The sequence below is a fragment of the Pelodiscus sinensis genome, chromosome 2 (assembly GCF_052426305.1).
Source record: "Pelodiscus sinensis isolate ZL-2025 chromosome 2, ASM5242630v1, whole genome shotgun sequence".
Classification (NCBI taxonomy): domain Eukaryota; kingdom Metazoa; phylum Chordata; order Testudines; family Trionychidae; genus Pelodiscus; species Pelodiscus sinensis.
The window spans coordinates 46,898,756-46,925,762 of NC_143053.1; the positions used below are offsets into that span (position 1 = coordinate 46,898,756).

General features: G+C 39.1%; 1 protein-coding gene across 1 annotated transcript in view; it reads right to left on the reverse strand.

The window, feature by feature from the left end:
* CNBD1 (cyclic nucleotide binding domain containing 1) overlaps positions 1–27,007 on the reverse strand; it is a 309,767-nt gene that overhangs the window by 80,111 nt on the left and 202,649 nt on the right. Inside the window, exons 7-8 of the mRNA XM_075919791.2 lie at positions 24,285–24,419; positions 21,023–21,155 (exon numbers count right to left, since the gene is read on the reverse strand). Of these exons, the coding sequence (XP_075775906.2) occupies positions 21,023–21,155; positions 24,285–24,419 (268 nt within the window). The remainder of the gene's footprint in view (positions 1–21,022; positions 21,156–24,284; positions 24,420–27,007) is intronic.

Consider the following 27,007-nt stretch of genomic DNA (forward strand, 5'->3'; position numbering starts at 1 on the left):
TAGGAATAAGATCCTCCAGAAAAGGGCGCTTTTTCCGGAGGATCGGGGCCAGTGTAGACGCTCTTTTCCGGCTTTTCTAAAAGCCGGAAAAAAGCGGCGGACATTTTTATTTAAATGCTGCGGGGGATATTTAAATCCCCCGCGGATTTCCCTATTACGATCTCTGAAATTAACATGCCCCTTCCGGAAAAGGGGCCACTGTAGAAGAGCCCAAAATGTGCCTGTGTGGGTGAATGGGAGGATCTTCATTTCCCACCAAGACCACTACTTTGAAGGGATGTTATATTCTGTAATATGTAAAGCAATATCTTCTCCGTGCCCCTGAATAGAAAAAAATAGTGGTTTAAAAGACTCTATTAATTTCTTCAGTATTTGTTTCAATAAGCTCATTTGGTTTTAATGTAGATGCAATGAGTACAGGATTTCCACTGAGATTCAGTTTTATTTAAAATGTACCATTATTTTACTGCCAACGCTGCTGATGTAATACTGAATGAAATTAACATGCTCATGGAGATCATCGATACTGGTACATAGGCTGAGACTGTATTGATCCTGAGAGGAAATACAGCTTTCTTGCATAAGTCCATGTGTGTGCTGCTTTGCTAATAGACAGCATTCTGAGAATCATGTGATCAGAAGAAAAAAAATCTACTTTCAAAGCAAGTGTCATGAGAACCATGTCCAAAGAGGACAGAATAACTTTTGTATTAAAGACATTTTGGCTACATCTAGACCGCAGGGTTCTTTCAGAAGAAGTTTTTCTAGAAGAAATCTTCCGGAAAAATGTATTTAGAAAGAGAGCGTCTACCCAGCAAAAGCAAAATGAAAAAGCAATGTGCTTTTTCGAAAGATAGCATCCACATTCATTGGATGCTCTCTCGCATTTAAGTTCTGATTGCTGTGGATGGAATGGCCACCAGGGCACTGTGCTTTTTCCTGGAGGCCTCTTCTTTCGAGAAAAAAAAACCCTCTTCCCTGTCCACACATGCCTTTTTTCAAAAGAGCTCTTTTGGAAAAAGGCTTCTTCCTCATAGAAAGAGGTTTACCACTGTCGGAAAAACCTCTGTGGTCTTTTGACTTTCTGTGAAAAGAACGCAATCATAGTGTGGACGTAAGTGTCGTTTTTCTGGAAAAATGGCCATTTTTCTAGAAAAATTATGCAGTTTAGACATACCCTTTGAGACTTTCAGGCTGGATAATTGTGATCTAGGAATGGGTGGACATAACACAGCAACAGTGACCCATCCAGAAGGCCAAGTCACAGGAAGAAAAAACACCACAGTTCCAAAGTGACCATCAACAAGAGCATTAGAAAAGCAAAACAGTTGCTACATCATGCTTGGCCATGAGGGAATGCTTAGCAGTGATCCAACTTCTTTACAGCCTGATCCAAAGCCCCTTGAAGTCAATAGGTGTGTTTCCATCAATTTAATGGGCTTTGGATCACTCTGAAAAATATAAAAACATTATTTAGCCAAAAATTATTTCAGATGCCCTCTCAGAATATGTTCTGGTATGAATAGAGACATTGAAATACTGCAGAGAATGGGAGTAACTGTTTAGCCTGTGTATACATTCCCTGGACAGGGTAGCTTCCAGCTGTTCCTCCTGGGTAATAAATTTAATGCCTAATCCAATGTCTACAGACATAATTAATGGTTTTTCCAAATGATAGAGGGTATAAGTTCACAGAGCTAGCCCTTTAGGTCAAGTTATGGAGGTTTTTCCTTCTCTACCATAGGTCCAGAGTTCAAAGTTACCCAGGTTGAGGGTTGTTATGCATACACTTTAGTTCAGATCACAAAAAAGAGAAACAACTGCATTGGAAGTTCCTTTAAAACTTGTGATTAGTTATAAAAAAAGTAATAGGTTACTAATAATGGCATTTCCATTTTGTTCTTTTTTGCGGTATTTTAAAATTGCAACAGTATGTTTGCATGCCCCGTGTTTATATTAAAAGTATATCCTATTCTTAAATCACTGCATCATTTCTAGGTCTGTTGAGAGCTCCTGCATCAATAAATGGTTTGAAATGGACCATAAGCATGTTCCACATTCTTCACAATAGAATATTGTGCCCTGTCTGAAACACAGAAGGGAGGAGGATAGAGAAAGGAGTATGTAGAGGCTAACAGAGGACAGTTATTTCCTCAGAATGAAATTATTTAAAAAAATTCACTCAAAGTATTTACACAAACCAGTGTTATTCTTGGATTTTTTTTTTCAAATGCCTGTGAATTGTCATATACTGTGGTGCATACAGTTTCTAAAATGCCACTTCAGCAACACCTTTCGTATAACTGCCAGAAGAGCACTTAACTCTCTAGGTTTTTAATTCCTTAGGAATGCCAATGTTAGGGAACAGTATGAATGGAAGTGTTACTATTGTAGTCAGACTTACTGCTACTGCAGGGAGTGGGAGGAAATCTAGAAGGGAAAAATATTATGTATTATTATTTCTGTATGCATCCTATTTGGAACAAATTGAATGGCTATTAAATACATGCAGAAAAAAACAATGAAATGCATAACTTGTTGAACCAAAATATTATTCTTGTAATGACTGTTCATTCAGCTACTATTTGCTAAGGAGAGCTCAGCAGTTTTTTGAAAAATATTTCAGCGTGATACACAGATAATTGACTCGTGGACTAGAGATATTTTTTTTAAGTCAGGTCACATTTCTACTGTATTTTGCTTTGTTCTGTGGTGATAACTTACTTTTTTTAATGGGTTTATTCCCTGAACCTATATTCTTGATACTTCTGCATTATTTAATGTTTTTGTTTGAGGTACTGAAACTATTATTTCTATTAACAGATACTGTAAGAAGCCCAGGCCTGTGCAGTATGTCTCTACTGTAGCTGGAAGCAAGCATCCTGCCCGGGTAAGAAGATTTGTGCCAGCTCCATTCAAGCTAGTGTAACCACCACCAAGGCGGATATGAACCTGGGACCTTGGAAGCTGACTATAGGGAGCCTCTACCCGCTGAGCTAAAAGCCAGCTGACTCCCAGCCCATGCTGTAGAAGTCTCTTGATCTTAACTGTTGCAGTGGTCTAGGTGCCACTTGCAGTACTCAGTAACCACACTAGGTGTGTGGGTTACATTAGCATGTTGAAAACAGCTGTGCAAATGTGACTCTGGCAGAGCCAGGCCAGCCACCTGAGCCCAAGCTCACGTGACCTTAGGCGTGAGCACAGGTGGCTAACCCACACCTGTGCTAAAGCCAAAATGCCCACATGACTATTTTTAGCACATTAATGCATATCTGTCTATGCTGATTGAGAGGCTTGCATTCAGATCCCTTAGTGCATGCCAATCCTATGGAGAAGATCAACCCTCTGGAGGGCGATCTTCTAGCATTCGATTTAGTGGAGCTAGTGTAGACCCCCAAATTGAACTCTGAGGGCCACCCCTACAAGCATCCTGTACTCCTAATTCTGTGAGGAGTAAGGGAAGCCAACGGAAGCATGTGCTGCTGTCAGCCTCCTGCAGTGTACATGCTGCAGCAGCTCAGCTTAAGGTAAGCTGAATCCAGCTACGCATTTTGTGTAGCACTACGGCGTACCTCCAGTTGACCTGCCTAGTCTAGTGGGGTATGTCTACAATTGCCCCCTCATTCGAACGAGGGAGGCAAATGAAGCATACCAAAGGTGCTAATGAAGCACGGGATTTAAATATCCCATGCTTGATTAGCATATTCGTGGCCGGTCGCCATTTTAAAATGCCAGTTGCCTGATTTAACTTGCCGCATGTAGACGCGGTAGTCCGATCCAAAACCCTTCCCTCGAATTAACTGTTACTCCTCATTGCATGAGGAGTACCAGTTAATTTGAGGGAAGGGTTTTGGATCAGACTACCACATCTACACGTGGTGAGTTAATTCGGATGACTGGCATTTTAAAATGGCGACTGGCCACGAATATGCTAATCGAGTGCGGGATATTTAAATCCCGTGCTTCATTAGCAACTTTGGTATGCTTCATTTGCCTCCCTCGTTCAAACGAGGGGGCAATTGTAGACATACCCATGTAGACCAGGCCTGAGAGATTTGGAACACCTTAGTTTTTGAGTGCACAACCTGAGCCACCTTAGGAGAGCCTATTCTCATGGATGTTCACAACCCTTTTAAGGTGTCAATTTTTGTACCCAAAAATTGAGGCACTAGAAATGACTGGACACTTTTCAACATTAAAGTCTTGATTTCTTCCATTGAGTTTTCATTTAGAGCAAGCTGAAGAAAACTTTGCACTTCATTTAATCTGAATGTAAAACTTCTCCCTGCAGTCTGACAGAGAATTACATTAAAATGATTTTCTACGGTGTTACAAATGAATTAAGCAACAGCACACATTCTTATTTGTAAGGAAATTGGTGCAAGACTTTGTTGAAAAATGTGCCATATTACCCTTACAGATGTGGGCAGCACTCCTACAGCCCACTATGGGAGCCATGCTTTCCTTAAATATCTTTAAAGGCTATCAGTGATAGTTGTATATTGTTCCTTTACAGGGACAATGGACCTAAAACATTTGAACTGTCCAGGACAGGGCCAGTCAGTACACAACACACACTTTTTGGGGGAGGAGATAAATGGCAAAGGAAAGTATTATAAGGCTGACAAAGTCACACAAACAGATATTGGCAATGCTCTGTTACCAGAGCTTTACCATCTGCTCTCAGTTATACTCATTGGACTAGAATTTCCTCTGTATTTTGGTGTTTAGAGACTTATACTTTTCCCAAAAGAATCATTTTGGCCTGAAACTTTGAGAAAATTGTTTTCTAATATCTTTGACATCATCCTCACCAGTTTTGCAGAATTTAATGAAAGCAAAATAAAATATGCAATGTTTTTCATAGCTGTCTTTTGTGATCAAAGACAATTTGATTACAATCCCCAGCTATGATGGCATGAGCAAACATAACCTCCTCTTTTGCCTCTGTACAGGTATAACCTCCCTAAAATTCCCACTCCTGCTATTTTTCCAAGAGTGTGGCTACAGCAAAAAAAAGTAACTCACTCAGGGACCATGATACTAGTCTTCATCTTTGTGTCCTCTAAGTTGTACTATACATTACCAGTAAAGCCAGTCTTATGCTGGTCACCCACCAACTGAAATTCATCAGGGTTTGTTCTGTATAAGAACAAAGACCCATCATGAGGTTTCCATTAATATTAGTGGCATTACTGTCATCAGTGTCACTACAGAAGAATATATTAGATCATCTTATGTTTCCTTAACTCTACTGGTAACTTAGCTGTTCACACTCTAAAATCTTTAATTTTGGTGACGAGGGAAGAAACAGGACTACCACAGTTTCATTTTGTCTCATGCTGCCATTATAGTTCTGGCACTTAGAGAAAACTTATTTGATTTGTAAATAGTGTAAATTTGATAACATAGGGTATGTCTACACTACCACCCTAGTTCGAACTAGGGTGGTTAATGTAGTCAATCGAAGTTGCAAATGAAGCCCGGGATTTAAATATCCCAGGCTTCATTTGCATCTTGCCGGGCGCCGCCATTTTTAAATCCCCGGTAGTTCGGACTCCGTGCCCGCGGCTACACGTGGCACGGAGTAGGTAGTTCAAATTAGGCTTTCTAATTCAAACTACCATTACCCCTTGGGTGTAACGGTAGTATGAATTAGAAAGCCTAATTCGAACTACCTACTCCGTGCCGCGTGTAGCCGTGGGGACGGAGTCCGAACTACTGGGGATTTAAAAATGGCGGCGCCCGGCAAGATGCAAATGAAGCCCGGAATATTTAAATCCCGGGCTTCATTTGCAACTTCGATTGACTACATTAACCACCCGAATTTGAAATAGGCTGGTAGTGTAGACATACCCAAACAAATTAACCCTAAACCAAGTCTCAAATTCCATTTCTATGTGATTATTTAAGTGAATATGAAAAGGCTGCCAAATGTAAATGTCTGTGACGCATTCAAACGATCTTATATTTACTGTTTATACAACTACATTCTATAAAAATTGGAAAAATACTTTTTACTCTCATGCAAGCAAATAGTTAATTTCTGAGCCATTTTGTAGAAGCAATTCCAGAATTTCAAAGGTACAGGCATGGCAATATATCCTCAGTAGTCTGTCACCCTCTGGTCCGGCAATATTCATGGCCTGGTGTGAGTTTAGTTAGCCAGATGTCCATTTATCACGAGTGTGGCCACATTTGTTTACAGCCACCAATCCTGGCTTTCAGTGTTCTGTGTTGTTATTTAGCTCTAATTAACCCCTAAATGTCTTCTAAGAGCCCAGTAAGCAGTGGAAATGTCGGAATGCTACTAGACACTTTTGACCTCAAGTGTTGTGGCAAGTGCCAAGGGTGCCAGACTAGAGAGTTTCAACCTGTATCAGCGATGTTAAAGAGAATATGGGGAAAAAAAGTTGATGCTTTAAATTCAATAATAAATTGGTCTTCTTAATCTCATTAAAATATGTTTCTAACTGCTACTGTTTTTTCTGGGTTACAAAGATCAATGATTGACTGTTTGAAGAAAGAGAGGGACAAAGGATGTTAGAATCTGTTTACAGAGGGTAAATGAGAGCATGTTGATGAGGAAGGAATCATTGATCACTGTGAGCATGTATGTTTCTCCCTGAATTTGCTTTAGATTTGACAATAAAATGTAAGTACTAAGTCCAGTTCATGTTTGAGTATACTTCTGAAAATAACATGCATGTACAGTTTTGCAAGCTGTTGTCCAAAAGCATTTGCTTATGTGCTTTGGGTAATATTGTCCTTGTCCAGAGGGCCAGTCTAAGACTATGCCTCATTCAAATACCACTTAAAAACCTTAACTGACATAAGCCTTCTGCTGACTGTTCCAAGGAGGCTGACTTTTATCCATTCATGTGTATCAGAGGCATCAAAGAGGTCAGAGGTCAGTGGGTTCCAATGCATATCAAAGGAACTAGACAGCACTGTAGTGACTATAGGACTAAGACTCATAGTTGCTTCAGAGCAGAGGCTATATATTTATTAAAAGAAGTCACACTACAGCCTATCAAGTAAATAGGATGCTAAAAGTTGCCTAAATATATCTTTGTATGAATCCTGTATCTGCAAGTAAAAATGAGTTTGGAACATTTAAAAGGGTACGTCTACACTGCGCAGTTAATTCAGATCCTGAAATGGCTACCCCACATCTAAACAAGCCTCCTGTTATTTTGAAATATTTTTCAAAATAACGGGAGTGCTATTTCTCCCTCCCGGTAAACCTTGTTGCATGAGGGATAAGGGTGGCTCGAAATAGTGTATTATTTTGAAATTTGGTGCTGTGTAGCACCAAATGATTTTTTTAACATGATTTTTTTTTCCTTGGACCAACACCCACTTAGGTTATTTTTTAGAAGACATCATTAATCAGACTTAACAAAAACAGCAATATATTAGATCATTAGACAGAACTTTAAAAAAAAATCCTAGGATATTGGGGGAATGTCTACACTACAGGACAAAGTCGAATTAAGATATGAAACTTCAATTACATTAATTGTGCAGCTGAAGATGAAGTAGCTTAACTCGACTTTTTGCACTGTCTATACTGCAGGAAGTCGAAGGAAGAACACTTTCCCTTCGACTTCCCTTACTCCTCGTGAAAGCAGGATTACCGGCATTGACCAAAATGCTCCTCTCAATTTGAATTAGCTGTCTTAACTAGGCCGCTGATTTCAACCCTGAAAGATTGACAGTGGGAGCTTCGATCTTCCCCTGCAGTGTTGATGTACCCCAAGGCTGCAAAACTGTGACACTAGCCATTTTTCTTTTTTCTGACAACAGACTAAGATTTGTCTTGTTATTTATTTGCTTTCCTTGGGAACCAAAACTTGATATATTAACAGTAGTTCACAATATATAGTTCAGCTCTCTACTGTCCTCCCGGAAATTATTTAAAAACTAGCCAATTAGCCCATCATAAGATGGGATTTTCAGGTCTCTCCTCCATGTTGGTCTTCTCTCCTGAGCCTCCGGTCTCTTGCTCCATCTTTCTCTCTCTCTCTGTATCCTCCTCCTACTGCCTCCCCCTCTCTCTCTCTCAGCTCTCCTCCGCCTCCTGCCTCTCTCTGTCTCTCTCTTTCTCTTCTCCTCCCTCTTCTGCCTCTCACTCGGGGGACCTCGGAGTCCAAATAGCTCAAATGGTCCCCGCCCCGCCTGTCTTCCACTCCTGCTGTGGTGCTTGGCTGACTTCTGCGCAGCTTAGCCGGGCCGCCACGGGGGAACAAGCGGCGCAGAAGTCAGCCGAACACCATGGCGGGAGGTGAAGGAGGGCGGGGCGGTGACACACACGGCCAGGCCCCACCCCCTGTCCATGTACATCGCCGCCCCACCCGTCTTCCCTTCCCGCCGTGGTACTCAGCTGACTTCTGCGCCGTTCAGCTGGGCCGCCGCGGGGGAGCAAGCGGCACAAGCGGCCATTTGGGCCCCGCACTCCCCATGCAGCACGGGCCACCCAGAGGGAACAGCCAGCATTTCAGCGTTACAGACTCACAGACACTGGGCTACAATATATATGATTCTGCTCCAAGCCAATGTAAATGAATATATTCACAAACTTTTGTGGAGGAGAGGAATCTTTAATCTAGCAGATGATAGCATAACAAGATTCAATGGCTGGAAATAAGAACAAAGTAAATTTAAATTGAAAAGGATGTGCACATTTATAATGGTGAGGGCAGTCAATCATTGGGAAAAAACTCATCAATGGATGTGCTGAATTCTCTATGATTTGAAACTTTTAAATCAAGATTCTTTCTTTAAAAGGTTTTCTTTAGTTTAACCACAGGTTATTAGATAGCGCTTCTGAAAAAAATACTAAAAAATGCAGATTTGAATCAACTGAAACCAATTTGTATAATCTTTGGGAATTTATTTTTGTGTTTAAAAAAATACAGAAATGTCATAGAAACTCTGTTCCAAAGGAGAGACTCAAATCGGGCATCCTACATGCCAGATGAATACTCTACCCCCTGGACTTATATCAATAAGGGGGTACTAGCACTTTCTCCTATAGCTGGATTTTTCAGTCTAGCCTTTTATTTCACTCTCTTCTATTAAACATACACCAAATGAAACAGCTTATTTTGGAATGAATGAAAATGTTACTTAACCCACCATGAAATTGTTCCTACCTTTTGCTTAACTGAACATTTTGACAACTTTCAATTTTGCTTTGACCCAGAACCAAATTTTTAGAAGTGCCAATTAACCAAAAATCAGTTATTTTCCCAGATCAATTATTGGGCTTGATCATGTAAGACACTTAGGTGAAATTCTATGGCTAGTGCTACACAGGAAGTTGGTTACATGATCAAAATGATCTCTACAGGCCCTAAAATCTATTAAATTTAGGAAACTGATAGTTAATGCAAATATTTTGGTTAATATTTTCTCATGAATATTTATCCAAGAAAAGATAAAACCCAGAGTTCACACTGGGCTGCCATCACTTGCTTGTTGGAAGAACATACTAGTTTGGGCTCAGATCCTGTAAATCAGTGTTTCTTATACTTTTTAAGACCGAGGAACACCGAACATTAATTTTTTTTAATGAGGAACACCAAGGATTTTTTGTTGAGAAAAAAAAAGGGTCAGGAGAATGGCCTTTACGGGTGGCTATTTTGAACTCTGTTGTTCTCCATAGCATATGTCCGACTGCCGCGGAACACAGTTTAAGACACACTGCTGTAAATGGTTTGACAAGAGCAGACACCAAGTCCTGTGATGAACCTCTAGGAAGTCAAGAAGGTGGATGCTCTGCCCACACGGATATCACATGGAGGATCGGGTCCTCAGTGTGAAGGTTCTCTGTTGCTCTGCATTATGACTAGAGCTCTTCTCCCACTCAGACAGAGCATATGCGGGCACTAGAATACTCCCTGGTACAACTCCACTGAAGTCAGTGGAGCTGCATTGGCATGGATTTAACCCAGACTATTGAGAATTCTCTAACATATCTTCTATTACCTTCAACCATTTTCCTTTGGATGAAGATTAAGGGGAGAGAGAGAGGGGAAAACCAAAACCACGTAAAACCTCGTTTGTACCTTTCATCAAAAACTGAAGGCAAAAAAACTGCAACCAGCACTAACTGGGCCCCAAATTCAGCAGCAACATAAGTAATGACATAATGATGCTATGATGCCTGCTGCAGAACACAGAAATGGGAAAGCAGCATGGTATGCACCTGTCCATTACTCCACAGATTTGGTGTGATATGAGGACCAAACTCAGTCCTGCAGAAAAACAGAGCAACAACCACTGAAATCTATGGGAGTTTTATTCATTTAAGGACTACAGACTGAGGCCCTTTTTGGCTCCAAAACACAATTTATGTTATTATTGAGATATGATCTCAGCAGCCAGCAATTTAACTGATCTGAAATTAACCAGAATATAATCTCATCTTTCTTTGTGAGAAATCTTAAAAAAAAAAAAAAAAAAAATACAGGTAGGAAATCCTCATCTGAGGATTTACACACAATCCCCACATGCTTCTAAGCATTATATACTATATTTCTCTCATAGCCAAATAAAAAAAGGGAAACCCATTGAGCACAATCTTAATGAAAACATTTTGATGACACTTACATGATAAAAGATGCCAAGGGAAATTATTCTAACTTTTATGAGACACATAGATGCTACAGTCTCCAGGCCATGTACTATATTATATATCCCAGTGATTTCTTTTTTAAAAGGGAGGTTATATATTCCGTAGTTATTAATATCACAAGGTGACCTACCAGATTATCAAAGAAAGAGAGGCACTTAAAAGAAAATTCTGTGCATAAAATCAGAAAGGCAGAGAAGAATAGAAATTAGTGAAATATTCTTTACACTTTTTAAGAAAGAAAGAGAGGCATCTGATTACATTACCAATATTTCAAGCATTGCTGTGATGAGATAGAAAATCACCTGCCATTCTTCATGGCTATCCACAGAAATGCTCTGATGTTAAAGGAATTTAAAAAGAATCAGAAGAATATATTGTGGCCAGACAGCCCGCCTCCATCACATCCATCTTATTTGCCTCTCTGAAGCATACAGGGCAGAGAAGGAGCAATAAAATCAGCATAGTCTATGCTGGCTCATCTGATCCTGAGAAGCTGAAACATAGATATGAGGAGAGATCAGGATATGCGAGACTGCCACCGGCTGGCACCTATGTTGATTCGAACACACACACAGTCCCTGGAAGAGGAATTTCCCACTGAGAAAAGAATCCCCAGTAATTCCAATTTAGTTATCTCTCTTACAAGTGTAAATTAAGTTCACAACTCCCTTGTAAGAACTGGTCTCACAGCAGACAGACCAGCCCCATTTGGCATGACAGATAAGAAAGAGAAATACGTGACCCCATAAGTATAAAAGATGGGCCCAGCACACACTCACTTTGAGTGTCATTCTACCCTCTACCTGCTGGTCGGGTTAGGTGTTTGACCTCCCGAGGTTCTATGGGGACGCCCACCTCGTATTTTCATCTTTCCTAGGAATTGAGGGACCAGCCCTGGCCTGACATGCTGGAGTCGAGAGGCACAGAAGGGGGTAAAAATTGTACCTGGATGTGGTCCTCTGTCTTAAGTGTACACATAGAAAGAGTAAGCTGTTACTTGGTACCATTATTTCTATTTTTCTATCTTTATCTTCTTTGTAACCATTTTTAAGATCTATATTTTGCTAGCAGTATCTATATTTTGCTAGTAGTTAAGAAATAGAGCAATAGCCATTGTAACCATATGATTTATAAGCTTCTTTAATAAACCTGTAACTGTTTAAGTTTTAACCTGACTCCTTCAGTTGTAACAGAACCAAGCACAATTTAAAAGAACTTCAGCCGGTCTTAAGGGACAGATATAGGGAGCCCTGACCGTCGGCTGACATATATTTTACTAGTGTTGTGCCTTGGTCATACACAGTCTTTCAGTGAAGTTAGGGGTACTAAGATACATACTTAATTACCGGGATAATAGAAGATATAGGGCTAGAGAATCCACTCAACTTCTGAAGCAACAGATACAAAGAAAGCACTAAGGATTCTGCCATAGTGCTTTCCAAATAGAAATTGTCATATCCATCTAGCAACTCTCAAGATGGAGAATATCAGTTTTCACTGTATATTTTATGTCTTATTGGTGTACTGTATAATTTTAGCCTAAAACTGAATACAAGTTGACCTGACCAGTGCCAAAGCAGAGAATTTGCCGAACCACAGATCAGTGTTTCCTAGCAGCATTATAAACACTTCCATAGCTTACTGAACTCTTAGGGGAACTTTTAGGAATAAATTGGAGCTAAATAACAGCACAGAACACTGAAAGCGAAGACTGGTGGCTGTAAACAAACTTTATGGGATGCGGGAAACTTGACCACACCTATGATATGTGGACATCCGGCTAACTAAAATACTGCTGGACCATGTTGCCAAGCTAGGGAGTGCCAAACTAGGGAGGTTCCGCCTATTTTTGCATGATAAAACTTATTATAATAAAAATCCACTTCAAAAAATATACCTTCCACTCCTGAAGAATTTTATTACAATAGCATTTATTTTATTATCTACTGGAGGTTCTTTATTAAATTATCAAACACAGGTAGCTAAAGCTAGAGACCAAATTTAGACACTTGAACAAGTGGCCTGATTTCAAGATACTGCTACAACAGATTCCAAGTTTATTTAGATGTTTAAAAATTTAAGTTAACAAAAGGCGTTTAGTCATGTGAAAATCAACGAGAGTTAGGCACATAAGCTGCTCTGCCATTCTGAAAATGCTACAGACATCTGTCTTCAATTTTATGCCTAAATAGGTTCTAAACTTGGCCCAACCTGCAGAACTCTCCCTGTCCCCAGTGGAACAGACAGGGAAACATTTTTCCTGAAGCAAAGGTAACCCACTAAACTGCCTGTGAAAGTGAAGCTTTGGAAACAGGCTATGCTGCTGTTACTTAGTGCTGATTAGACACAATAAATTCATGCTGACAAAAGACTCAGTGACAAACATCAACTAGGGCACAATGCTAGAACAATTTGAAGCTAAGCTGCTGCAGTAAGCATGTATAATGTTACAGAGGGACGGGTTACGTGCCATGCTCATGAAAGTCAATACTACAGGAAACTAACTCAGAAATAAAGAATACATATGGGTCAAACTAAGATATCTTCTTACTATATACTTAGAAATTTGCATTTGTATTTCTGTCCATCCATGAGTCAGTTTGTTCAAGAATTCCTCATAAACAGTAAGAACTAGGACCACCAAATTTGGTATGTAGCATCCTCTTATCATAACTTAAAGCAAGGTCAGGGCTTGGTTGTGCCAGATTAATGGGATATGCATATGATTTGATTGTTTCTCATATAATGGAAAAGAGGGGTGAATGATCACAGGGGCAGTAACGGGCCAAAGATGGGGACCAGAAGAGCTATAACCCCATTGGGCCAGCAGGGGATGGGGTAAAGAAAGGGACAGCTATTTACTATATATTTCAGAGTTTGTTTGTGTGTCTGTCCCCTAACCAGGGGGACATACATCTTTTCCCCAGGTGTGCCCGCTGCAGCTGCAGCAGCTATGGGCAGGCACTTCTTACCTTGCTTCAGGTTGTTGCTGTGAGAAAGGGCTGCAGTTGTTTTCTCTCCCCATGGGAGCAAGAATGAACTGGTAATACATTCAGAATCAAACTGCTTGAATTTTACGACAATCAGAGTCAAAATGGAATACCCATGTTTCCACAGTGGCATGCAGCTTTATGAAGAGCATCCTCATGACCTCCCAACAATGCTCTTTGGTCATCAATCATATGATATTAAAATGTACAGCCAGACTATTGTAACTATGTAAACTTTGTATGTAAACACATGCACATATACAGGGAGGTTATGACCAGAAATGCCAGTGGGGAAAAATTATTTAATCACTCCATCTAAAATTTTAAGACCAGTGATTATTGTTTATAGCTGGTTTAGTCATAAATTCATAGAGCTTAAGGTCAAAAGGGGCCATTAGCTCTTCTTGTCTGACCTGATGTATAAAAAAGACTATAGACTTTCATTCACTTTTGGATTGAGTCCAATAACTTGGGTTGAACATAAGTATATCTTCCAGAAAAGCATCCAAGTCTTGATCTGAACACTTTCAAGTGGAGTAACTACCATTTCCCTTGGTACTTTCTCACAATAGTTAATCACTCTCACTACTAAAAATGTGTACCTTAATTTCTTATTATAATTTGTTTGGTTTTAATGTTTAGTCATTGGTTCTTGTTATGCCTTTCTCATTAGATTAAAGAACTCTTTGGTACCCAGTATTTTCTGCTCATGAAGGTACTAATATACCTTAAGTCAGACACTTATGATCTAGAAAACCAAAAGTTAAAAAAAATCAAAAGATGGTCCTGTCAATAAAAACAGTCACAATAATGATTCCTCAGACTGCTATAGGTGCCATAACTGACTAGAAGGCACAGTGGATTTCATTATACATGCCTCCCTAGGGATTAAGTCAATGCATAAAACTAAAACAAAGGCAAAATTATCCATAGAAAAAAGGAAGGGTGAAAAACAAAGGAGAAAAAAAAACAGGCAAATGCAAAAGAACAAAATAAATCATAGTTAAACTTATTATTTTTCCATAAAGAGAATCATTAAATATTTTCAGAGATGTAAGCAAGGCAATCACATCCCTTATGTTCAGTAATAGGGCAATTATCACTGGCACTAAAATATGATTTCTTGCCAGAGTCTTAAGAGAATGAAGTCATATCCAATGTTGAATGGAGATGATAGTCAAATTTTATCTAAAGATCAGTCATTGTTTGAGGTCTTATAAAAATGCTTCTGTCCTATGTTTTTATTAAATGTTCTTTTTTCCTTCAAATATATATATATATATATATATATATATATATATATATATATATAATGTAAACATGGACAGTCATTCGGAGGCACACTTTCAATAATGTGTTAGTTCTTGAAGCAAATATCTTTGGATACATTTTGAATTTAATTGCACCCCATGTAGAAGTAAGGTTCCACGCTTCTTTTACAAGATTGAAGAGTGTATTAATCCAAGTGGTAGTTTGCCAAAGAAATGTGTGTATAGAAAAATCTGTACAAGAGGCTCTACAAGTATCCCAAGAGTAATGAATACAGTTTTGCTCTTCTTTTATTAGAAGATAATTTTCATTAAGCAGCCTATTATTGTCAGTCTTCTGAGTGGTAACTTCAATTTTATCTCAGGTGGGGAATTATCTCAAACTGGAGACCATCGACAACTCTGACCCCATTCAATTTAAAATTCTCAGAAGTTTAGAACCTTTGACCTGACTTTTTTCAGTCTTTGTACTGTAGATCTTTATAAGCATGATAAAAAAAGAAGTCTGAGGATTTTTTTGTATGTAGGACTATATAAAGAATTCCTCTATGCATTGTATTATTCATTAGTTTAATTAGGAGATAATTCATAATGATATAAAGAGAGACCATGTATTTTTGCATCAGAACAAGACAAAATTGACAATGAACTTTCTACCTTACATAGGTATTCCTGGTTTCTGTGTACTATTATTAATTTATTTATTATGGGCCAAATTTTCAAAAGAGCTCTGATCCAACAACTCCCCCTCAGACACCTCAATAAATGGTCACCTTTTCAGAAGCGTTGTACGCTCAATAGTTCTTGATTCTTGTACAAAGAGAGGCTTGCAGTGAGAGCTGTTGGGAGCTGAGTACTTCTGAAACAAATAATCCCTGATTGTGTATGGCAACACTTACGATGTGGTAGGTTTATTTCCAGACAGTCAGAACAAGACAGTCTTCACTGTGAGCAACTCGCTCAGGACAAACGTGGAGACAGAATTGGAGGGAGGGGTAAAAGATAAGATATGTTAGACAGTAGGATTCACTCTACGCACCACAACAGAATTGGGTCTTTAAGAGGCAAGTTAGGAACCTTGTAACTGCGCTCAGGGAGGCTGTCTCATGCACAGAGGGTGAGATGGAAATGAGCACAGAGGCAACTGTCAGAGAGAAGATGACCAGGATGGGAACAGTAATAGAGAGGGGTCAACATGAAGCTGAAATAGGGAGTGCTTAACATCTTTATCTTAAAACTGCTTTAATGACGGAACATAAAGGAGGGTAGACATACCAATGGAACTTATGCATTCCATTATGTCTGGCCTGAGGCCGCCACAAACCAGCCACCCTTGGAATTTAATGTGACAGATTTATCTTTTAAAAGACATTGGATGAAATCCTGGCCCTATTGAAGTAAATGGGAATTTTGCTTTTTACTTAAGTGGGGCCAAGATTTCACCCGCTATCTTAAATGTTCACCTTTTTCAACACTGTTTAACACCTTGGCACTAGCTATATATCCATTATGTGGCATATATATGCTAATATGTGCCAATTATGAAGCAGTCATTAAAAATCTGCTATCATTAGGCCGGATTAGTTATCTGGGAGGTTTCCAATAAAACAGTTGTCCCAATTAAGTCGAGTGTACTGCAATAATATTTCACGTTTATATAGCAACTTTCACATTAATGTACTGTACCTATTAGAAAGATCCATACTAAATTGCAACACGACTCTGTGTATGTGGGCAGCAACCAGCTGTCTCACTGCACAGAACCACTATGGGAACAGGGACTTTTTATACAGGGACATAGAGATGAACTCCTCATCTTAAAAAATGTGAAACCAGATAGAGCTTCAAAGTGAAATCCTGGCCCCACTGAAATCATTGGCAAAGCTCCCATTTACTTTAACCCTCCAATTGTTAAGTTCTTGTGTGAAAGATGGAAAGATCAGTCAGCTTAGAACACAATATATTTATCTTGAGAATGAAAAGATAAACCACCCTAGATCTGAACCTGTTTCAAAACAGGCTAAATATTTTGAATCAGTTGTTTAAACTACTGTAGTTAGGTTTCTCCAGACGTGCTCAAGGCTTTTCTCTGTGTTTCTTTTCCCACCCTCTATCTATGAAGAAATTTCTTTGGCTAAAAATCCACCCTCCCCAGTCTTTTTTAGCATGTATACTCTGGGGCCTGGTCTATGCTAGAACAAGCAAGTCAGTTTAAAATACGCAACTCCAGCTGCGTAGCTGGAGTCAGCTTAAAATCAAGCCATGGCAGTGTCTATACATGGGGGAGGCCGACGAGAGCACATGCTCCCGTTGGCTTCCATTACTCCTTGGAGAACAAGAAGTACTGGACACCAGTGGGTGCTGCCTGCAGTGTTCGATTTACAGGTCTACATTAGACCCGCTAAATCAAACACTAGAAGATCGATCTCTGGAAGGTCAATCTTCTCGCTAGTGTAGACATCCCCTACAAGTCTCCTGTCAGCTTAGCAGGAGGCAGTAAGCATTGACCTAACTGACATGAAATCTAGATGCTAGTCTTCAATATGATGCAGATTTGGTGTGTGCCTTTATACAAATCATTTAATTTCTCTGTTCCTCTGTAAAATAGGATAATAATGCCAGCCACCACTGTGAAATAAATTATAAAAAATATTATTTATGTAGTAAAATAAATGATCTGTACTTATAATTTTATCTAAAGAAATTGTTAACCAAGATGTCACTGCAAGTGTGAGGCTAAGTTATGAAGCAGATGCACAAAGAAAACAGGAAGGGAATGGAAATTAGGTTAGTAAGGAAACAGAGCAAGATGAAGGCAGAACCCTGTAGCCCCAAATATAAACATATTTAAATTGTATGTGCTGATCTGTCCTCCAGTTTTTGTTAAATCGTGCTATTTTATATTTAACTAATAACTAATACATTGGATTGCATGTTCTGGTACACTAGGGCAGTGTTTCTCAACCAGTGGTACAAGAGGTATTTAAGAGAAGTCTGGGGGGGTACGTCAACACAACTGAAATTTGGAGAAAACTGAATTTTTGTTTTAAGTTTTACTGAGATTATTTTTGTACTGTTTACACCCAAAAATGTCATCACCTGCCTGGCTATGATTAAGTTGTTTAAACAAATGTGTTGTACTAGTAGAAAAAAAATTGTGTGTCTGAAAACTATAGGTACAGGGGGTACTTATATTTTTTTTCTTTTTTGAAAAAGGGGATACTTACAATTTTTTTTAAAAAATGGGTACTTTATAAAAAAAGGTTGAGAAACACTGCACTGGAGTACATCATACAAATCACAGCTATAACCCTTTTGTACATGAAAACTGAGCATTTGCCTATTTGCACAAGTTATCACCCCTTTTGCATGCACAAGTTTTGGATTTTGTATGCACGACTAGGGATACAAAACCACTTTTAGAGGCATGCCCATTGTTCTTACAATAGGAAATATACTCCAGTAAGACTTAATATGAATTCTAAAATCACAGATCAAACACTGTGATTATGATTCCTTTGCAATACCTGATCATTTTACAGTATACATTTTAACAAAATTAAAGATACTGATCCCCAAGCACAGCTCCTGTGGAGGGTATGAGTTCTGCCATGGCATGAGCCACACCTCTTACATTGATGTCAAATGGTAACTTTGGGGGAGTAACTGAAATTACACTAAAGAGTGTGAAGGGAATTACAGCTAGGCCTGCTTGGCTGGAGGTGCTCTTCTATGACTCATACCTTTCAAGGTGGTGGGAGAGAGATATAAACATAATTATTAAAGAAGTGGAAATGTTGACCTCCAAATGGAAAAAGAATAATTTAATTTTAGGAAATGAAGCCCAACTATTATTTTACTTGTAGCATAGTCACAAGTACATTTCCATTCTCTTTTAAAATAACCCATTAATTCATTCTCTCATTATGGTAGACATGGCTGAGCAACCGCCTCCTGCTCTTAGCATTTCATGTTTTGTAATTATGCATCTTCACATACAAAATGGCACGCATCTGTCAGTAATACACTATGAAGGACAAGGCTGTCACATGACCTGGAAGTGATAATACTGTATTCTAAATCACATTACCAAATAAATGAACCTTTCCTTCTTCTGAACACACCACTTTCTGCAGTGATCAAAGAGCAATCTGCTGTCCACATACCAGCCACGAAACTCAATGATGTAGCTTTCAGCTACATAAATCTTCAATGTAGATGTGTAAACCTGTGATGCTGCATGTCACATTATTCACTATTAACATTTTGGAGGCCAAGCTGAAGTGTGATATGTTGAGACTGATTGCCTCACCCAGCCATACATCTGCACAAAAGATGGTTGCAAACTGATCCTTTCCACAGAAACTAGGCATAATACTCCTGGCAAATTGCCAGTGGCCTCCTTTACAGAACACCCCTACTGTGCTGTATAAACAACAAAACACATTTTAAACAACACCAATAAAGGCCCATCGTTTCTCCAAACAAGTCCTTTGTGAGCAATGACACCAATTAGTAATATCTATAATACCTCTGAACTACAATTGTTCATTCATGCAGTTGCATATTCTAAGAATTTATATGAGTCTTCCAAAAACATTTTTGCCATAAGATCAGCCAAAAATGTAAGTATATAAACCACATGGAAAACCAGAAAGATTTATAATGTGATTATATTGCATATAATACACTTGCACCTCCATACACTGGTGTCCATAATCCAGGAATTTAGGAGGACCCTGGCAGGGGGAGGAGAAAGTGGCTCTGTGCTGTGCAGCTTCCCTCCCACGCAGCTGGGAGACTGTCCATACAGCAAAGTGCTTCTCCGGAGGCTTTACCCACACTGCTCCCATAGCAGCGGGTGGGCAGTGACTGGGAGTGGCAGGGTGCATGGAGCCACATGTGCCTCTGGAAGTGAGGCACTAAGTAAACTCCCCACCTGCATCCTCCTCATGCCCAGCTCTCACATACCTATCCCCCTCATGCAGCCTTCCTCGTTTCCAGAATCCACACCTCACCCCCAGCATACTCCTGCAGCCTACCTCCCTTTCAGACTCTGTGGGTGTGTCTAGACTGGCAAGTTTTTCCGCAAAATCATTTGATTTTGCGGAAAAGCTTGCCAGCTGTCTACACTGGCCACTTGAATTTCTGCAAAAGCACTGACGATCTCATGTAAGATCGTCAGTGATTTTCTAGAAATACTATGCTGCTCCCGTTTGGGCAAAAGTCTTTTTCCGAAAGACTTTTGCGCAAAAGGGCCAGTGTAAACAGCACAGTAGTGTTTTCCACAAAATAGCCCCGATCACGAAAATGGCGATCGGGGCTTTTTTGCGGAAAACCGCGTCTAGATTGGCCACGGACGCTTTTCCGCAAAAAGTGCTTTTGCGGAAAAGCATCCTGCCAATCTAGACGTGCTTTTCCAAAAATGCTTTTAATGGAAAACTTGTCTGTTAAAAGCATGTTCGGAAAATCATGCCAGTGTAGACGTAGACGTATGTATTGCTCTCTGTATTATGTATAAAATAAAAACTCAGTGCTTTGCAAACTGCTTTTATTTGTACCTTCAAAACAAAAAGTATACATGAATACCCATGGTCTGGAAAGTTCCATAATCTGTCATAGTCTGTTTTCCAAGTTTGCTGGATCAATAGATTCAAATGTATTTGGATTTTACTCCGTTTTATAATTATCCAAACGCAGCTAATATAGCTGAGTCTGAAAGCAATAGATCCTGATCCATCACAGTGGGCACCACTCAATGCAATGAGTGGGATAATAAGTAACTTTTAATCAATTAATTAATAGCTTCCAATAGTCATTAATTTTTATCTTAATACAGATTATAGATATAATTCACTCCAATATTAACTGGCTGGTTAAAAGACTTTATCATTCAGTTTTAATATGAATAAATGATGATCGTAAATTATGTCTATATGAAGCTTTAAATAGCTTCCATTTAAGAAATGACTGCAACATAATTTAAGGCAACAAACACTTATAGGAATCTTCCTTAATTATGGGTAATTTATTACTTTGCTGTATTTGACCCCCTCCCGCCCAAAAAACCCTCTCTATTGTGTTGTGAATTTACTAATGAATAAAAATAAACTGAAACTAACCATAGCCTGCAGGAAATTGCCTCCATTTCAAATAAGACATTAACTGAAATACATATAGCATAGGCCAGGCACGATAGTATGGACAGCCATGAATTAATTCTTCCTTGGCAACGTGTTCACGCTTAGCTATTTCCTAAAAGACAGATATATGTTCAACAGCAATGAAAAATATGTGAATAGAAAAAAAATCTTAAATGACAAAGTCTAAGAAAAACAATCATTTGCATATTAAAATTTTTGAGAAGCAAAAAATTTATCCATAGGTAGGTTTTGTGATATTAGAGCCAAAATACTAATATTTAGTCATTATAACTTGAGAAAAAGTGATTAGATTTTCTTTTTCCTAATTATGAACTTTAGAAAATGATGGAACATACTTGTGATTTTTTATATTTGGGGATGGAAACCTTATTTTAAAATCCTATCTCTATTGCATAAATCAAACTCAGAATTAATCTTGTCAGTCTTAACACAGAGGCACTGATTCTTTGAAGTATAAAGTTGCTGCGTAGCAAATCAAAAACAGCTGATTTGAGAAGCAACAAAACAGTGCCTTACAAACGTGTTTCCACTTTGAGTTTCACTAGACTGTCCCCATTCACAATATGCTCATGTACTCGTTATACAATATTAAGCTACACTTCATTATTATGGCTTAATACCCAGATCTTGTAAGCACGACTTTTTGTTATTTACAACACTCTACAGTCACACCCATCATGTACCAGGCTTCATCTAGCATTCCAAAGGTTATACAAACAAAAGGAAGGGTCAGCCAAAGCACAGAACATAGATAATACTGGCTTAAATAGTCATATGAAAATTTCATCAGCTTGGAAGAATGCTTCAGTGGTGTATAATTTGTTTGGCTATGATGAGACCATGCCAATCAGAGCCCCTGATACAGGTGATATGTTGGGACATGTCCTGGGGAACATAGTGGGTCAGACCAAAGATCCATCTAGCCCAGTATCTCATTTTCCAACAGTGGACAATGCCAGGTAGGAAGGACATGGCTATAGTGATGCTGTGTTTCAGTGATCCCTGGCTACCACTATGGCCTTACGATGTCATTGCAGCCAGTCACAATTTACCACATTCCTATGACTGCTCTAACTTATGCCCTTGGCCAGACTAATCACCAGGGATATGTCCACACTATGGGATAAGGTCAAATTAAGATACAACATTTTAGCTACATTAATTGTCCATGTGGCAGGAAGTTGAAGGGAGAACACTCTCCCTTTGACGTTCCTTATTCTTCATGGAAGTAGGACTGCTGGCATCTGCTGGAGTGCCCCTCTCAGTTCGAATTAGCGTGTCTTAACTAGACCCGCTAATTCAAACCCTAGAAAATCAACAGCAGCAGCTTTTATCTTTTTTGTAGTGCAGACATACCCCAGCTGGCTCCAGAATCTGACAGTATCAGTAAGAGAACAGAAAAAAGTGGGAGTGTAAGAGTGGCATAAAGTTGCATTTGTCTCCACCCTTATCTTATTCACTAAGCATGACTTATAGGGACTTGAGTATTAGGGCCAATACATTTGCAATTTAATGTTTTTATTCCTACAACTTTTTTGTAAACTACAAGAAAAACCATTTTATTTCAGTTCAGACCATCCAGCAGGAATGGGGAAGTCATAGTAGACACCAAAATGCATAGGCCCATTGAGGGAAATTTGGGCCCCAATTTGTGTTTGCTGGAGCCCCGCCCCATTATGTCTGCTGGGGCCTCACCCCTAGCATTTCATTTTATTTACAAATACATTAGAGATGTTTTGGAGGCCCATATGAGCTCCGGAGCCAGGTACAATTGTCCCATCTTTCTTCCCTCCCCTGGTCAATACACACAACTTTTATCTCAGATGAGACTCATGGAACTAATCAAGCAGATTTACATCCAATGCCTCTCATCAGTGAAAGTGCTTTCAAAAGTTCTGGCATTGCTGGTATCATGCATGGATCTACTATCCTGAGCTAGACTTGAAATGCAGCTCCTCCAACAGTTTATAAGGATCCTGCTTTCAAGCATATATACAAATATAGATACATGTACACAGATGTACAGCATTTCTGACCTACTCAACTATAGTCTTTTAAAATGTCAATGAGTCTCCATCGTGAAGGCAAGCCAATGACCATTTCGAAAGAGGTCTTCTGATTAGAGCAAAAGACAAAAACCACAGATGCTAACTTATTTGTTGGAAAAACTGACCCATCACATTAAACTGTAAGGAGTAATGATCAAAGGAGTAGATGACTCAAAGTATACATTTGCTGAAGCATTTTGATGATGAGCCATAGTACCATGCCAACAGTCAATCAGTCCAATAGTTAGCAACCCATCAGGTTGAAAGTTAATGGGGTAGGTGAGGATCCTAGCTCCTTCATCTGATAGTGCATGGAAAGAGATGTATGTGGTAAACTCTGAACAGTTATAAAAGAGAATTTTCCAAATGAACTACACATGAACTGTAATAATTGCTGGCTCTTAACTCATCTGGAACCCACGGCAAGCAAACTTGATTTTCAATATGCTTTTGGATTATTACTTGATGTGTTGTAGAACAGCTCAGTTTTCATAAACAAGCAAACAGTATCCTGCTAATAAGAGGTAATTCTTCCTGGTCAAAGTCTGTCACTAGTGGCTTTAGCCATTATTTTGTATCCTCTTTCCCATATTTTTTAGCAGATTTTTATAGCAGATTTGACAAGTAGATACTTCATTTTCAATTATATTGCTCATGCTTGGCCAGAACGTGAGGCTTCTCAGATGAGCACAATGAATTATGCTTACAATTTTTTATCTATGTGGCTCCTATTAAGTTATTATCTGTTGCAAGCCTTTTTCTTGTGTTGGAGGCCCTTGTTGACATTGCCAGGAAAATGAATGATCTTTAGTTTCTTTACAGAAGCGCTAGCCATGCTTCCTCCCTGAGACTGACAGATCTGGTCTTTCCATCTGGGGCTGCTGAGCAGAGGAAAAAACCCTCATTGCTGAAGACAAGTATTATAAGTAGAAGCCTCATGACATGCCATATGAGATAATACAGCTGCACCCTCAATCTTCAAGGTGCATAACTGAACCCTCTCTGTGCAAATACTCAAAAACCTGAAAATATATTTATGTTAGAAGAGCATTTCCAAGTTAACCAAATGGATAAATTAAATAGATCTAATTTAATCATACAACACTGCAGACAAAAGATTAAATTAATTGCCTTAGAAGGTTTCTAAGACTCTAATAGTATCACAGTTTTACCTTTTTTATTCTCAAATAATCTGTGGAAGAAATTTTAAGAATTTCACAGTTTTCTTCTGTAACGATAGATAACAGGAGGTGTGAGAGTTTCAGGGGGGCTTTTTCCAGAGTCCCAAAACAACTTCCTCTGATGAGCTTTAAAAAAAGAGCAAAAGCATCAGATTAATTTTCTCTCCGTATCAGTAAAATGGGGTTAATAATGAAGTTTAAAGGTTAATTCATGTGCAACCACTTAATTTTGAATACTTTTCATACCTCTGTTTTTGATGTGTCTGAGTCTTGTTTTATATTATTTTCTGAGAGCAGAGCCAAGATATAGTCATTGGCATCAACTTATACATGATGCATTAAACATGCAATCATGTTGCAGTTAATGAAGGCAATAATACAGCAGAATAGTATGGTAATGAAGTTCAATTTGATTCAGTATTTTTTATGAACACCCGTTGTGAAAAAGAATAATTATTCCTAAGGATCATCTCTCCTTCCTTATGAATATGTCTTGTAGTCAAAGAAGGCAGCACAGGAAAGAATGTGGGAGCCTGCTCATGCAAGTTGGACTACAGTTAATGGGCCAGATCTGCAGTTGATGTAAATCGGCATAACTATGTTTTGCTTAGAACCTTGTAGAAGATCAGCATCAATAGGTAGAAGAGCCTTCATCTATTTTTATAGATAGGACTGATAATGTATTTTCCCTGTCAGGACAGTCTGTCATAGATACAGCTAATCCCTTTTAAATCCTACTAAGCTTCACTTTTGCAAACAATATAATATAGCAAAGATAACTTTTCTTTACATGTTTGTACAATAATCTTAAAAGTGACGTGCTTTGAAGTTTTAATTAAATGGGGAACTGGGTCATCAAATGCCCATAATTATAGCAAACTGAAAATATAAGTAGTGTGTTACTGCAATGCTCTGAAGCAGATGAAATGATCTTAGAAATATAGATTAATATTATCCATAACTTCTATTGTATTTGCTGTCTTCACATTCAAACAATAATGCTTCAGTAACAAATGGTTTTGGTATGCAACATCCTCCTCACCAGGCCTCCACTTTCAGTGCTATGCTCATACTCACCTGAGACACCTTAAAAGTCTTTTAATCATAAATATGTTGAGACCTGCGGACTCAGAAGCTTATAAACATTAGGGTCCATGTCCACCAGAGCTGGGAGAACACAGAAAAAGCAAATTCCACAGAGCATTCACTTGAATGTAAATATTAGCCCACTTTGACAAACTTGCATTCCTTTTGTTTTTGATTCCCACAAATGTCACAGCTTTCAGTGAGTGAAAAGCACAGTTCAAACTGGCATGTCTCAATACCCAGAACAGGTACATTTTATATGGAATGAGCTGATGCTTGTTCAGGTAGTGGAGGGCCATGATTAACAAACTCCTCTTCAGAACCCTTGGCATAAAGAAATAAAGGCTCATATTCAAGTCAAACTTGCTCCTAATTCAAGTCAATAGCAAAACTTTCATTGACCTAAATGTTTCAGAATCAGGCTGTAAATTAACTAGACAATAATGTGATTGGTCTGCTTTTAGCCAGGACTGTGAATGCATACATGCTATCTTTGTACAGGTGCTATGAAAGAAAACTGAATTTGAATTCTACTTTTATTCAATAAATGTTAACTGAAAAATCAGGATTTTTATTCTAAGACTCATGCATTAGTGAACCAAAAAGGAAAAGGTTTCAATAATTTTAAAAATTCTGTTTCTGTTTACTTCTCCCTAAATTTCTAAATTTCTACAACTCTTACTACAATTGACAGGTACCTTTTTTCCCCTGTTACAAATAACTTGCTTTCTGTTATTTGCACTCCAGCTCATCAAGGGATGAAGTAGGTTTTACCCCTGAAAGCTTATGAAACTATATATTTTTGTTAGTCTCTAAAGAACCACTCACTTTTAAATTTCTACTTGAAGGCTATATCTACACTTGTGGCTTCTTGTGCAAGTACTGCCTTTCTTGTGCAAGAATCCGCAGAGCGTCCACACTGCAAGCCCTCTCTTGCACAAGGAAATTTACAGCATGGCGTGGTAAGAGAGGGCTTTTTACACAAGCGCTATGCTCTTTTTTTAACAGGTGTAAGCCCTCTTGCACAGAAGCTCTTGCACAAGAGGGCAGTGTGGCAGCTTGGCAGGGCTTTCTTGCACAAGAAACCCCTATGGCTCAAATGGCCATCAGAGCTTTCTTGCGCAAGAGAGCGTCCACACTGCCATGGATGCTCTTGCGCAAAAGCACAGCTCGCACATGGCAGTGTGGATGTTTTCTTGAGCAAGACTTCTTTCACAAGAACGCTTGCACAAGATGGTCTTGCGCATGAAGCCATAGCCGAAGAGATTCAAATCCCCAGTGGTTTCTTCAACCTCCCTTTTCAATTACAGCTTATCAAGTAAAAAAGAACGATACTATGTGACTTATCTGACCAATAAAAACTATCCTATATTATATAAGTTTAAATACTGACTGTGACGGGTTTATTGGGTGCGAGCACCCCCTCTCAGGTGAGTAGGGGGGGTTCAGCGGACCCACCGTCTAGATCCTGAGTTTTGGGTCCCGATGTCTGACCTCCCCGATGGGGTTGGTGGGTGCGATCACCCGTCGCCGGCCCGGCAACAGGGATCAGCAAATCCACCTTTACGTCCCTGGTAAGGATCTTAGGGTCCTGTCCCTGATAAGGGTTTGGTGTTCCACCCCACCAC